This window comes from Tympanuchus pallidicinctus, unplaced genomic scaffold (assembly GCF_026119805.1).
Source record: "Tympanuchus pallidicinctus isolate F22 unplaced genomic scaffold, pur_lepc_1.0 scaffold17, whole genome shotgun sequence".
Taxonomy (NCBI): domain Eukaryota; kingdom Metazoa; phylum Chordata; class Aves; order Galliformes; family Phasianidae; genus Tympanuchus; species Tympanuchus pallidicinctus.
The window spans coordinates 11,628,421-11,641,188 of NW_026294690.1; the positions used below are offsets into that span (position 1 = coordinate 11,628,421).

The window sequence follows — 12,768 nt, forward strand, 5'->3', positions numbered from 1 at the left end:
TTCTGTGAACAGCTGTTTGAACTTCAGAGGAACAAATTTAATTTGGTAGATTGGGAAGAGCTGAGCAGGATGCCAGCTGAGGAGCTGGTGGGGCAATGCTTATAAAGACAGATTTCAACTTAAAAAAATATCTCTCAAAGATGGAAAATCAGCTTTTATCAGAAATAAATTTTCTGAAGAGCATCTGTAGTTCAGGAAATCTATTCATACAATTAGGCTAAATATCTTTTTTACAGAACAGTTCCTCGCTTTGCAGTTCAGTACTGCTGCAATTCCTCTGTGATATTAACTTCCTTTCAGCATTTCCTTTAATGCAGCTTCCAAATCTACGGCACACAAATATGTTGGAGGACAGTGCTGCTGAAATGCTTCCTAAGTAAGCATAGCAGTTTCCAGCCCCTGCTCTGGAGGGAGAAGTAACAGCTAATTAGTTTCCTATCTGAAGGGAAAAGAAGCAGTTATGGGGCTCAGCTCGGACCAAGCAGCCAGCCAGCATGGGGAACTGCAGAGCTAAGGCTCGAGACACCGCACGCCTTCTTCTCATCTGGCTCTGTGTCTCTGCGGTCCGTCTGCCTCCTTTCATTCACTGGTTCTGTGCCTTGCATGATTTGGGCATGATTTGTACTGCAGCAGCAATATTCTTGGCAGACTTACGACCTTCACCCAGTGGATCCAATGGAAAATGAGTCTAGCTGGATCTTTTTATTGACTGCATTTCCATTATCTTCACAGATGCTTTCTTTCCTGGCTTATGTTCTAATGGACAGAAGCTCCACTTGGACAATAGCTGCTACATGGCTCTCTCAGTTTCCCAGAAAACACCACTGATATGACTCCTAAAGTTACTTCAGACCTGTCACATGCCTTACCGTTCTTTACAACAAACTATTTGTTCTATCAGTAAGTACATAATGTAAATCTCTTTGTACCATGATATTTATCCCACTGATCTACACAGGATACGTCAGATTTTCAGATATTCTCATGTTTGCTTTCTTAGCTATCATAGGCTTACAAAGATTGAGGTATTTTCCACTTACCCATACACTACTCGTTAAAATAGGCTTTTAAAAATACCTTAAGTACTAAGTTATAAAATTACCATTAATTTTCTCTCTCTCTCACATACACACCCTCAGTGGAAAACATTACTAAATTTTCCATTATAAATGAAAGTTAACAACGTGAATCATGATATTCTACACACATCTTTTCCAGTTTTTACACCGTGATGCAAACTGACCTCATAATTTTGTCATCTTCCCTATTTACAGCCCAATAATACTTTTCTGGCCGTTCACAAGGGCTGCAGAATTTATGAGGCACTTCCAAGTATTCAGGTACTTTACGAATACTTTGCCCACATTTCTCAAAAATGACTTCTAGGTAAATTTGCCTGCTGTGTGTACTGGATTAAAACAGATTGAGAACAAAGTTGTAGTTTATACCATTTTGTTTTAGATTTTATTATATGGAAATATAAGTTTTCATTGGTGATCATCTAAACTCAATACGCTGAAATGCTTTATTTTTACAGATACTGGTGCTTCTTCTCTTTTTCAGTATATAAAACATACTGAGTACCAAATTGCTTTATCACATGAATACGAATAACAAAACCTGACTCAACCTATTGGCTGGAAGTAGAAAAGCAGTGCAGCTTGTGCTAAAATGTAGGCTGTTCTTACGCCATCAGAATTAGGAAATCAATTCTGGAATAGGAGTCCTGGTCAGTTGCAAGGCACTGGATAACTTAACCTGGACTATAGTCAAGTCTCTCCATCCACTCTGTCCACTGTAACAATTAGAAAGGGTAGAGACAGCTCCTTGGGCAAGTAGCATGGAAGGTGGAGAGGTTTTCTAGAACAGTGTTGGCACTTAGGTTTACTTATGAAATGGGACAGGAATCCAGGCTTGTACTCCAGTAATATGCTGTGTGTGCTAAGAAACATATGGCTGTATGTTGCAATGAGTGATGCATCTGCGTGAACCTGCACAGCAAGTTTCATTGTGTTCACTCCATAAAATCTAACAAGAAGATAATAAAAACATGGATGGCAAGTAAAACAAGTGACTGAAAACATCTGTGTGAGGAGAAATGAATATTATGGTGCACAATTCGCTGGTGGTGCACTGTCATAAAATTTCACACTGTTGGTATCCTGAAAAGAAATGGAGCAAGCTTTCTTGCAGTCATATCCAAAATACCCTCTGCGCATATCCCTCCCAGCATTGCATGCATTGTCCAGCTAAAACTCAGACATGCAAAATCTGTGTTAATCACACCAACAGAAAGGGAAGCAGGACTGCTTTAAAATTTAAGTTTGCCTCCTGTTCAGGCTGTTCAAGAACTGGCAAAATGATGCTGGGCTTTCGCAGGTGCAAGACAATTCTGAAACAGGACAGTTCAATCTGGTTGTCTGAATGTTCACTGCTTCTCTTCAGCCACCATCTCCCCTTGTCTTGACATCCCCATCTTATCTTACATTAAAGTCACTGGGCTTTTGGTGCTGACTCCAAACAGATAAGACTAAAAACGTGACATTCAAAATACATTGTAGACAGGATTGGTTTGAACCATCCCACAGTGTTATTACCTAGCACCTTGTCCAGGCTGGGTTATCTATTGGAAAGTCCTTTCCAAGTAAGTAACATTAAAACCTTTTCTAACAAATGGATTCCCTGACACCTGGAGTCACAGGTGCAATTCTACTTCTGAGCCTACAAAGCAGAGACAGACAGAGAAACAGGTCAGAGTGTGTAGATGTCAGATGAAGAAGAGTTGCTGAATCACACGTCGAAGCACGTGGAGGAGCAAGGGCTGTGCTGGTTCCTTTAAATACACAGGGTGCATCTCAACCATGCTGAATCCAGCCCTGTATTCTGGGACGATGCAGGCTTACTGCAGCCTGTAGACAATGACTAAAAAGAGCAATAGTAAAGCTCTTTGAGAGGAGGCTGCAACCAAAAGGAGATTTAAGATTAAATCAAAGAATGTCACATTTAGTATTCAGAACACTCCGACTGAATTCTTACTGCCTGGGCTATAAATGGAATCTTACCGTGGGTTGGAATGTGAAAGTGGGCTCATTTCTTTCTGATAGTGATGCTCCTGACTGACGGGCTATGGAAAACATAAAATAACAGTGAGAAAATAACTTTGCAAATATTCCTTCAGAACGTTCAAAAGTATGAAAGAGATCCTTTATAAGGACACGCATTTGCAGCTTCCGATATTGGAATTTTATGGTCTTTCGTCTTATCTGTGAAATTTAAAAGGGATATTCAGATCCTAACTGTGCAAGGGTATAACTTAACAGATGATTCTTATCTGGGTGGAAATACATATGAATGAAGGAGTCGACCACGCAGTCATTTCTCTGCTGTCTGAGTGTGGGGACAGGGCCAGGGCACACAGAGGGAAGTGTGATGATCATTTCTGATTAAAAAATGTCCAAATCTTACAAACAGTAGTAATAATGTGCCCCAAAGCTTTATATTAAATTATTGGGTGCTTATGGCTTTAAAACAGCTATTTGCCAGAAACACTGATTTTCATAAACCTAATATAAAAATATAAAAATACACCTTGTCTCAAAATATAGGTAATGTTTGCAGGTAAGACCCCAACACATCACGCAGTGCGTCAGGACAGCTCTAAACAAACCACTGAAGCAAAAGCAGAAACAAGTGGGAATATGAGCATGCATTAAAAATACTTGTACAAATTAGTTAGTGTGATGTTAAATACCAAGTATTATGAAAAGAACTGCATCTTTATCAAAATTAATTAAAAAGAGAATGTTCTCATCGTTTGAAGAAGTGGGGAGAGATGGTATGCTTGGGATGAATGACATTCTAATTACTGCCAAATATAAGTCACTGCCTGGTCATGGATGGTGCAATTCCCAAGTGATGGCTAGTGGAAGACTGTGGATGAGACAGAAGGTAAATTAGTCAGTCTATGAACCAAAATATCTGTCTAAATAATTTTTAGTCTCATTTCATAGTAAAGAATAGTCTGCCTCAGTTTTGCAATTTGACTTGATGTGAATAGATCCCTCCAGGGGCTGTCAAACTGAGCTCTCAGCTGGAATAATTCTGGGTTTAAATATCACTCCTCCTGTCTGTCAGACTTCAGTTCTGTCAGACCATTTCTGTGTAAAGTGCTTCCTTTTCTGAATCATCACAATGGAGGGTAGGAGACCTTCCAAAAACTAAGTGAGAACCTTGAAATTTCAAATGGTTTCTCGTTCAAAATCTATTTGATTGAATTTATATTTAGGCAGTTGCTTGAGAAACAAGTAATTTTAGTGTTGTGTGTGTACTCTGTGCTTGAAAGACACGTCTGAGTGGTGAGCATACCCTGGAGTCTAATAACAGAGCATTACACCACTGTTAGCTTTTAGGGTTCATCAATTAGCAATCTGAGGGAACCTTCATAGGTTGGAGCGGGCTGCCCAGGGAGTGGAGGAGTCACCATCCCTGTTCAAGGACCGTGGAGATGTGGCACTGAGGGACGTGGGCTGTGCTGTGGTGGGGGTGGTTTGATGGTGGACTTGATGGTCTTTGTGGTCTTTTCCAACCTCAACAACGCTATGATTCTACAATTCATTCTCCTTTGCATTTCTGACTGAGAATAAGGGAGCACAGGAAGATATTCTGAACTCTCTTACACGTGATCTTGCTCCAAAATCCCTGTGTTGCATCTAAAGTGATGTCTGATGTTGTCTGGAAACAGCAACCCAAGAAGCTGAATTTCCCTGACAGGGCAGGAAGATCTGACGGGATCTCCAACACAGAGCAAGGCATTAAAGCAGAGTTATTTCCTGAGCTTTCCGACAATTCTTGGATAATTCACATATGTGTAGATATAAACTTCACATTATACTCTGCAGTACATAGAGCTGTCTTGCACGTTGTTGCAAAGCTAACACTGAGCTTCATATATCTTGAAATTTCAGAAAGCATTCAGTCAAATACCATCTTCTTAAAATATTTAGTTCTACATATATTTGTCGTTAATTTGGAGCTCTGCCCTGTGCCCCACTCACTTTTTGCACAGATTCGCAGTTCTCCTTTGAAGTAAAATTCATTTCAAAAAAAAGAAGCAGTTTATATTTATAGCTGATAGCTATGCTGGGTAATGTGTAATATTCAAAGCTATTTTATTTCTTTTTGGCTGTCATGGTTTACAGCAGCTGCTAAACAACTTGCATTTCAACAATTTCTCCTGACAGCATCTACTCAGTTCTTGCTAAGCCATCATAGGTTGTAAAATACACTTTCAGTATATCAGTTTTATAGTTTTTTAAGGACATCTGTTCTAACTGCAGCTTAGCAATATGATGGATCTTTGTGCCTTCACTTCAGAAGCCTGCTGAAATTCATTAGTCAGTAATACATGAAAATTTTCGATGAATCTGGAAATCACACTGATAGAGGCAAGTGATGGAAAAAAAACAAACTAAAAATGTGTTTGATTTATAAAATATTACTCTGATATGCATGTTCACTGCTTAACATGATTATACACTGCACTGCCTCCCAGAACACTGTATGTATTTCAGAATGAAAGAGACACAAAAATCTGCCTTCTGGTGGTGCTGTTGCCACAGATTCAAACAAGGTACAAAAAGGTTCTATAAGATGAAGGAAAACTTAGAACAAAAAGTACTTTTTGTTATTATCTTGGAAGACCACAAAGTAAATAATACTGATTTAAATAATCAGATACTACCTGGAAACACATGGAAGCATGAAAGGTTAACCTTTACAAGAATTGCAAACTGTCCCTAATTTCTCAAGCTATGATATGAGGATTCCTCTCTTTCTTTCCTGTACGGCTAAAATCATTTGACAAAGCAACGGTAGATGGCTGCAGATTCATACAAACTTTTCTACAGTTTGTATGTTGGATTTTGGAGGGATTGATCATCTGCAAATTTTCTCGACTCAGCTTGAATGATTGCAGTAGTAAAGATGAGGGGACATAAAAACAAAGACTGAAATCCAGCAGAAACAACATTCAAACACGCTCTAATTGCAATGGATAGGCTGTATTTCGATCTCTCAGTTATTTAGTCTATCTCTGCACAGAATAATACATTTACTGCACATGTGAATGCTTAGTGTGGGGATTCACTAAAACAGCTATATGAAATGAGCAGGCATTTCTAGATTTCCAAGCCAACAGAACACTACAGCTATGCTAAATTACAATTTAAATGACTAACCTGTTATATCTAAACACTTTTTAAAACTGATGTTATTTGTCTGAAAGCATGCAGAAACTATGAAGGCAGTGAGATCAAAGAGCTCTCTTGGCAATCAGCCTGTGGTTCACTAAGTACTGCAGCAGTACCTTTCGTTTTAAAAAATCCTTTAGAATCATCAAATATCCCAGGCTGGAAGAGACCCACAAGGATCATCAATTGCTCCATGCAGGACCACCCCCAAATCAGACCATATGACTGAGAGTGTTGTCCAGACTACAGGACTCCATCTGGGCCCTGTAGGTTCCTGGAGATAATTTGCAGATAACATTTCAGAGCATTTACCCTACAAAAATTTATACTGGGGCACACAGCAGTGCTTACTCTCCTAACACTGGAGCTGCCTCTGAGAGCTGTGGGCTTTACTTAAGACACATTCATTATTTATTATTGTTTCACCTGTAATAAAGTAAGAGCTATTTTGCTGCGATATAAATGGGGTGTGAGGTTATCTAGTTTTGCTGCAGCTCCTGCAAATACCTTGCTATAGTTGCTGGAATGCTCTGCCCTGATTTCATACACTCGATGCTCTTCAGTGGACTGTAACAAATACTCTCCTTATAACAGCACTCTGTCTCATAGTGCAGCTGTGAGATTTGGTAGCACTTTGGGCCAGGACAAGTAATGATACAAGGTGTGAAATACAGAAGGATCACACACTAAGTGCTCAGAGCTACTGCAGCTCTTTGACACTGCTCTCCTGCTTCAGTCCTTTAAACAGTTAGCTGTTCAGTAATGAGACTTTATCATTGTAAGAAGCAATTGTTCTCCATTACTCACACTGGAAAGCAATTGCTGGCTGGTATCTGTGGGTTTCATTCATTCTGAAGATATTTCCAAGTGCTATATCACACATCTGCAGGCTGTCAGCTGCTACTGACAAGCTGTGCAACCTATGTGATTATTCAGGATTCTAAGAAAGAATATATGCCAGGGCTGCTCTGAAAGTAATGCCTTCTATTTTATTATGTTGGCCTGCAAAGTCAGGTAAAGTCAGTTGGTAATGCAGCAGCAGAGGCTGAGCCTTCCCACCAATATTCTCTTGCATTTTGTTGCTGTGACAGATGGCAGCAGAAGGGCAGGCTGACAGAATAGCATCTGACATGGAAGCACATATGAAGCAAATGTATGTCAGTGAATTCCTCCATCTGGAAAAAATGGCACCCACTACTATTGTTCAATGCTTGCAATTGCTTATGGAGACCAAACGATAGGTGTGAGCACAGTGAAAGTTGCACTGTGTTGGCAATATTTTTCCTAGCAACGATGTCATCATAGCAGCTATAAAACACCAGGTGAGAAGGCATGGCTAATCCAGGGAGCACAGGTGCAAGCAATGCCCCCTCAGTGACCAGAAGGGGTGGACCCAGAGTCCACCCTCATTTAAGGGTTAGCAGCAAAGGGGACAATATTTCTTTTTTGGGATGGTACCCTGCTTGAGTCTCTACCAGTCTTTGGAAAGGGTAAGCTGCTTTCTCCTGTATTGCTTTCTAAGCTAAATCATGATTAATAACTTTATAATTAGGCTCCTGTCCTGGAAGAAGGCACTATCACACCTTCCACTGGTGCATGGGTTTTGATTTAACAAATAGTGTTGTGCCCTTTGTAACTGTTGTAGCTTCCATGGAAATTAGTAGGAGGTATTTCTTTCCATAGTGGTAATATAGAAGCTGCTGCAAGTATGTTCTGGTTGTGTATTTTACTTAATGAGTTCTAAGAAACATCTGGTAAAGATACCTTAGTTTTTGAAACTACTTAAAGAAATGTTAATATTCAAAACCACTGAAATAATTTAAAAAAAAAAAAAAAAAAAAACTTCAGGGAAAATACTGTAGATTTAGACTTACTGGTGGGAAACAAGAATTCCAGGTTGTTGTATCATCACTGCTTGTACTCATGTTAACGTTACAGTTGTCTATTTGTGATGCACTCAACCCATGTGAGGTTCCTGTATCCTTCAATTCTTCACTTTGCTGCCTCTTCATGCTAGCTAGCATCTGCAGTTCGGATGCACTCAGTCTGCTTGACTGGTAGTTCTTCCAGTCATATTCCTGTGAAACAAAACAGAGAAGCTAACAATATGGACAGGATCATGGAACAGAACACATGAATGAAATGAATGCCTCTGGGGAATCTTAAAGAAGCTGCAATGCTAGAAGGAAATCAAAATGTTTAGTAGAATAGATTAGTTAACGCATTTCTGCTCAGCTATGAAGACCAGGCACGTGTTGTTATAGGAAGGAGAGCACAGCACTGTTAGTGACCCCGGGTTGGGTTCAGCATATTTGGTGAAGTTCCAATGTAATAAAAATATTATTATTATTGTTATTATTCTAGAAGTTTGAAAATCCCGCAGCTAAAATTGTTTAAACATTTGATACAGGTCTTGAAGTAAACTTAATCATACAGTTATCGTAGTATCATAAACACCATCAACATAACGGTTAGTTATTTGTGAAACACAGCATAGAATTTATCTGGAAAGCTACATATCAGCACTAAATTTTAAAGACTACTGTAGTAATTTGCTAGTGTATACATATTAAAAAGTAATGACAATAGTAGCATTTATTTTAGGCTCAGTGGTTGAATGGCTCAGTGCATGAGCTCCACGATTAGCTCAGCTGTTACCCTTTTTTTACCTCTGGTTTTTGAGCTCCACGCTTTATTCCTGAGTCCTGTGATTATTATTACTACTTTTAATTCCAAAATAATACCTGACATTTTTTTTCTAGACCTTTCTACACGTAAGTTAATAGTTCAGCTACTATTACTCCCTTGCTTACTATGCACTGAGCTTGCTATTTTCTGTGTGGAAAGCCTGCCTCGCTTTGGCACATCAGTATTCTGCTACATCTACAGCTGCTAAAATTGTCATTGATCTTACTGAAGATGTTGACTTTCTGTTAATTTTCCCACACAGAAACCTTCTGTAATTCATTTATTTAATTACAATAAGAGAGGCTTTTCCTTATTTTTCTTACCTCATATGGATCTGTTGGCATGCAGTCCTTAAAACAAAGGAATGAACTGGCACCATGCAGAATAAATGCACTAGGAACTGAAAGGACATTTTGCTCACCCTCTCTCTAATAAAGACAAAACGTTCCCTGACTGATCTTGTCTCTTATGCCAATAAAAAGATGCACAGATCTTTAGATTTTGTTTTTTACGAAAGAATTCCTGACACTTGCCTGACTTGTTGGCCTCACTCAAGCCGTCAGTCTGTTCACGTTTCTTGAATGGTCTCACTCCTGAAGTACCGTACTCAGAAATAAGAACCATCAGCAAAGCTTTCAATCTATAATATTCTCTACAACAAACTCCTTGTATTACAAAAGAATAGCTAGGATTGTGTGTTCTGCAGCCACTGACCACTACAGCAAAGCCTCTTCACACATTTTTCCTGATCTTGGATGATTTTCAAAGAGGGAATTTGAAAATTGAATTTGAGGAGTTTACTTTGAAATGTAGAAGGAACTTCTGATGTAAAAAGTAATTTTTTTTGTGATACTTGTAAATTTGTCTAAAATGAATATTTCGTTCAGTAATTAAAAGCTTATCTTGTCTTTTTGCTTATCTTCCCCTTGTGATAAAAAGACATTTTTATTAAACTCTCAAATCCTTTGCTAGATTGACAAAACTTGTTTAAATTTATATCTGTTTTTCATATATGACATTTGCATTCTTATGGACTCGAATGCTTTATTCAGGATTGTTTAATGTAGTTACACGTGCAGAAAGTTTAATTACCAGCTCTCTACGTGGTTGCAATATTACCCAGAGGGCTGCACTTCTTTCTTAATTAAAAATATTTGAGCTTAATAATAGAGAACTCTATTAAAACATGAATAAAACATTGCAAGCAACTAGGTCCTTAAAATGTATTAAGCAGTTAGCAAATTGATTGCACTAAGAGTTGGTTAAACATTTGTTACTTTACCAGTCCTCTGCTTGAACAGATTAGAAGAGACTACTTCTATGTGAACACTCACTCCAATACCCATTTGTAAAAACTATTGTCTTGTATTTAATTCCTAAAACAAAGAACAGTGTTTTAAAATGGAAACAAATAATTTCATGCCCACAGCCAATGAAATTCTCCAGTGCTACCTCATGCAGTTGGCAATATTTTTCATTGATGTCTTTGGCTTCTGGCACTAATTTTGTTAACTTCCAAACTGATGAAAAATACTAACCCAAGAACTATGTCCTGTAGGACAAAGAGTACCTTGTGCTTGGATGGCTGCTCGTATCCAAAAGTTCACAACGTTGTCTTAAGGTCTCAATAATACTTACTTTCACCTACATTATAGTATTTAATTCCCACTCTTGTTTCCTTCACAAAGGAATCCTGTGTCAAGACTCTTCACAGGAAAACATGTTCTGTTCTTACAAAATCTGCTAAGCGACTTGCACAGTATAGGAGGAGGTTCTTAGAACCCTTAGACTCAGAGGATGATGATACATAAACCACAACCCTTACACCAGTACTGGAGAGACTAAATTCATTTAAAAAACAAAACAAAAAAAAAAACCAACAAAAAAACGAAACACTGAGGTATCAGTGGCATGGCAATATCTGCACGTTAATACCAATGGCAGACTGGAAACTTGAACATATGCTTATCTAGATGCTCATCTTCAATGTGTTGCCTAGTTTGAACTGCTCTTGTTGGAACAGGCTGCCCAGGGAGTTGTGGAGTCAGCTCCAGTCCTTCCCTGGAGCTTTTTAGGAAATGTGTAGATGTTCCACCAAGGAACATCACTAAGTGAGCAGGATAAGGTGGTACTCAAAATGACTTTTTTTCTTTCTAACACATAATTTCCAAAATGCAAGTTGCTGAATTACATCTATTGGTATCTATGAACCTCTATGATTTCTGACAGTATTGATTTATACGCAACAAAAAGTAGAAAACCAACCTTCAACAGACTGCACTTGGTAAAGACCGTTATGATGAAGCCAGAATGTATCTGGATGAAAGATGGACTGTTTCTCATGTCAGGCAGTTGGTTGTATCTAATACAGCTTCTCTAAACAATCAAATTTAATTTCAAAGTAAAAACCACTTACGCAGGTCTGTGTTGTCACACACAGATTTTCTCTTGAGACTTTCTTGAGGGAGTTTTTGCTGACTGATGGCTTTATTTGACCAGAAACTCCCTCAGATTTTTCAATTTTTTCAGACACATCTGGAATGACTTTAAAGAATTCGGTTTTACTTCCAGTTGGAGAAAGAGAAAAAGTAGGCTTGAAGGTTCTCTGATTGCCGACGGGTTCTGTCTTTCGCCCAGCAGAACTCTGTGGTTTTGACACCATGCTTTCCTCGAGGTTTTGTTTGCTGCATCCCATGTTCTTCCAGTTTTCATTTCTCTGTGATATCCTCTTTAATGTGTTGTCTTTAAAAACTACTGAATCAGGTGTTCCTTGGCTGCTGCAGCTGATCTCAAGGTTCTCAGTACTCTGGATGAAGTCACTGTTGTCCTAAATTCAGGGAACAAAGTGAGTGATTTCCCCCTCGCTGTCACACAGTGCTGTTTTGCACAAAATATTTGACCTTAAGATTATAAAATGGCTCTTCAATTTCTACTGCTTAATTTCAAATTGAAAAAGATTCTGAGAACCATCTGCTCTTCCTGGCAACAACCCTGAGTACCCACAAGCACTTCTCCATCTTAAGAGAACCACAGGAGAGAGAGAGAGAGGGAGACAGGATTATGCTTCTCAAAACATTAGCCCAGGTTTAGCATTCTGGTAACCTCTTAAACCTACATGTTATAGAATAATCAATTTCAAGAACATTTATAACAGATGTAAAACAGAAACCAAGCAAGAAGTCCATGATAACAATAACTTTCCATTGCATTGCTAGTATTCTGTATTTTCACATTGCACCCACAACTTAAAAATACAAGGATTAATTCTGGCTAAGATCACTTTACTCATCTCTGGATGATAGCTGAGTATCACTGAAGAATTCTGGTGGTTAGTTTATTATCCTTACATTCACACTCAACAGTGTCTCTGCGAAACCTCCCATTAATTGTGTGTGATGTTCTCTCATGCTGCATCTCAACAATTAACAGCAAATCCAGGCATATGGGAAATAAACACTAGACTTGCTTTGTTGTTGCCTCAATGTTCTTATTCTCATGGAAGAAGGGATGAGAGAGGCCGTGCCTTCATCTGCTGCTTCTGTACCAGATGGTACCAGTCCAGATTTAAGATACTGCAAGATTCAATAAGACACCAAAGTATCTTTAATACACCTTTCACTGCTAAGGTCCAGTCCTACTGTATGGTCCAAATTTGCTGCTGACTGCTGTGTGTCCAGGGTTGGATTCCACAAAATGTACATTCACAAATTATTGGAAAAAGAATCTCTTTTTTTATTTATGAAATATTGCAACAGAGGATGGTTTGCAGATGTAACACGAACCTCCAATGCAATGCATTTTATAACACACTGAGTAAGAAAATACACATGGG

At 38.6% G+C, this 12,768-nt stretch overlaps 1 protein-coding gene and 1 long non-coding RNA gene across 2 annotated transcripts in view; one reads left to right on the forward strand and one right to left on the reverse strand.

Annotated features, from left to right (window-relative positions):
- The window catches only part of LOC128078701 (uncharacterized), a 90,395-nt gene that overhangs the window by 57,909 nt on the left and 19,718 nt on the right, over positions 1-12,768 (forward strand). The window lies entirely within an intron of this gene.
- The window catches only part of CFAP20DC (CFAP20 domain containing), a 61,624-nt gene that overhangs the window by 12,902 nt on the left and 35,954 nt on the right, over positions 1-12,768 (reverse strand). Inside the window, exons 14-16 of the mRNA XM_052679171.1 lie at positions 11,353-11,763; positions 8,123-8,326; positions 3,063-3,124 (exon numbers count right to left, since the gene is read on the reverse strand). Coding sequence (XP_052535131.1) covers positions 3,063-3,124; positions 8,123-8,326; positions 11,353-11,763 — 677 coding nt within the window. The remainder of the gene's footprint in view (positions 1-3,062; positions 3,125-8,122; positions 8,327-11,352; positions 11,764-12,768) is intronic.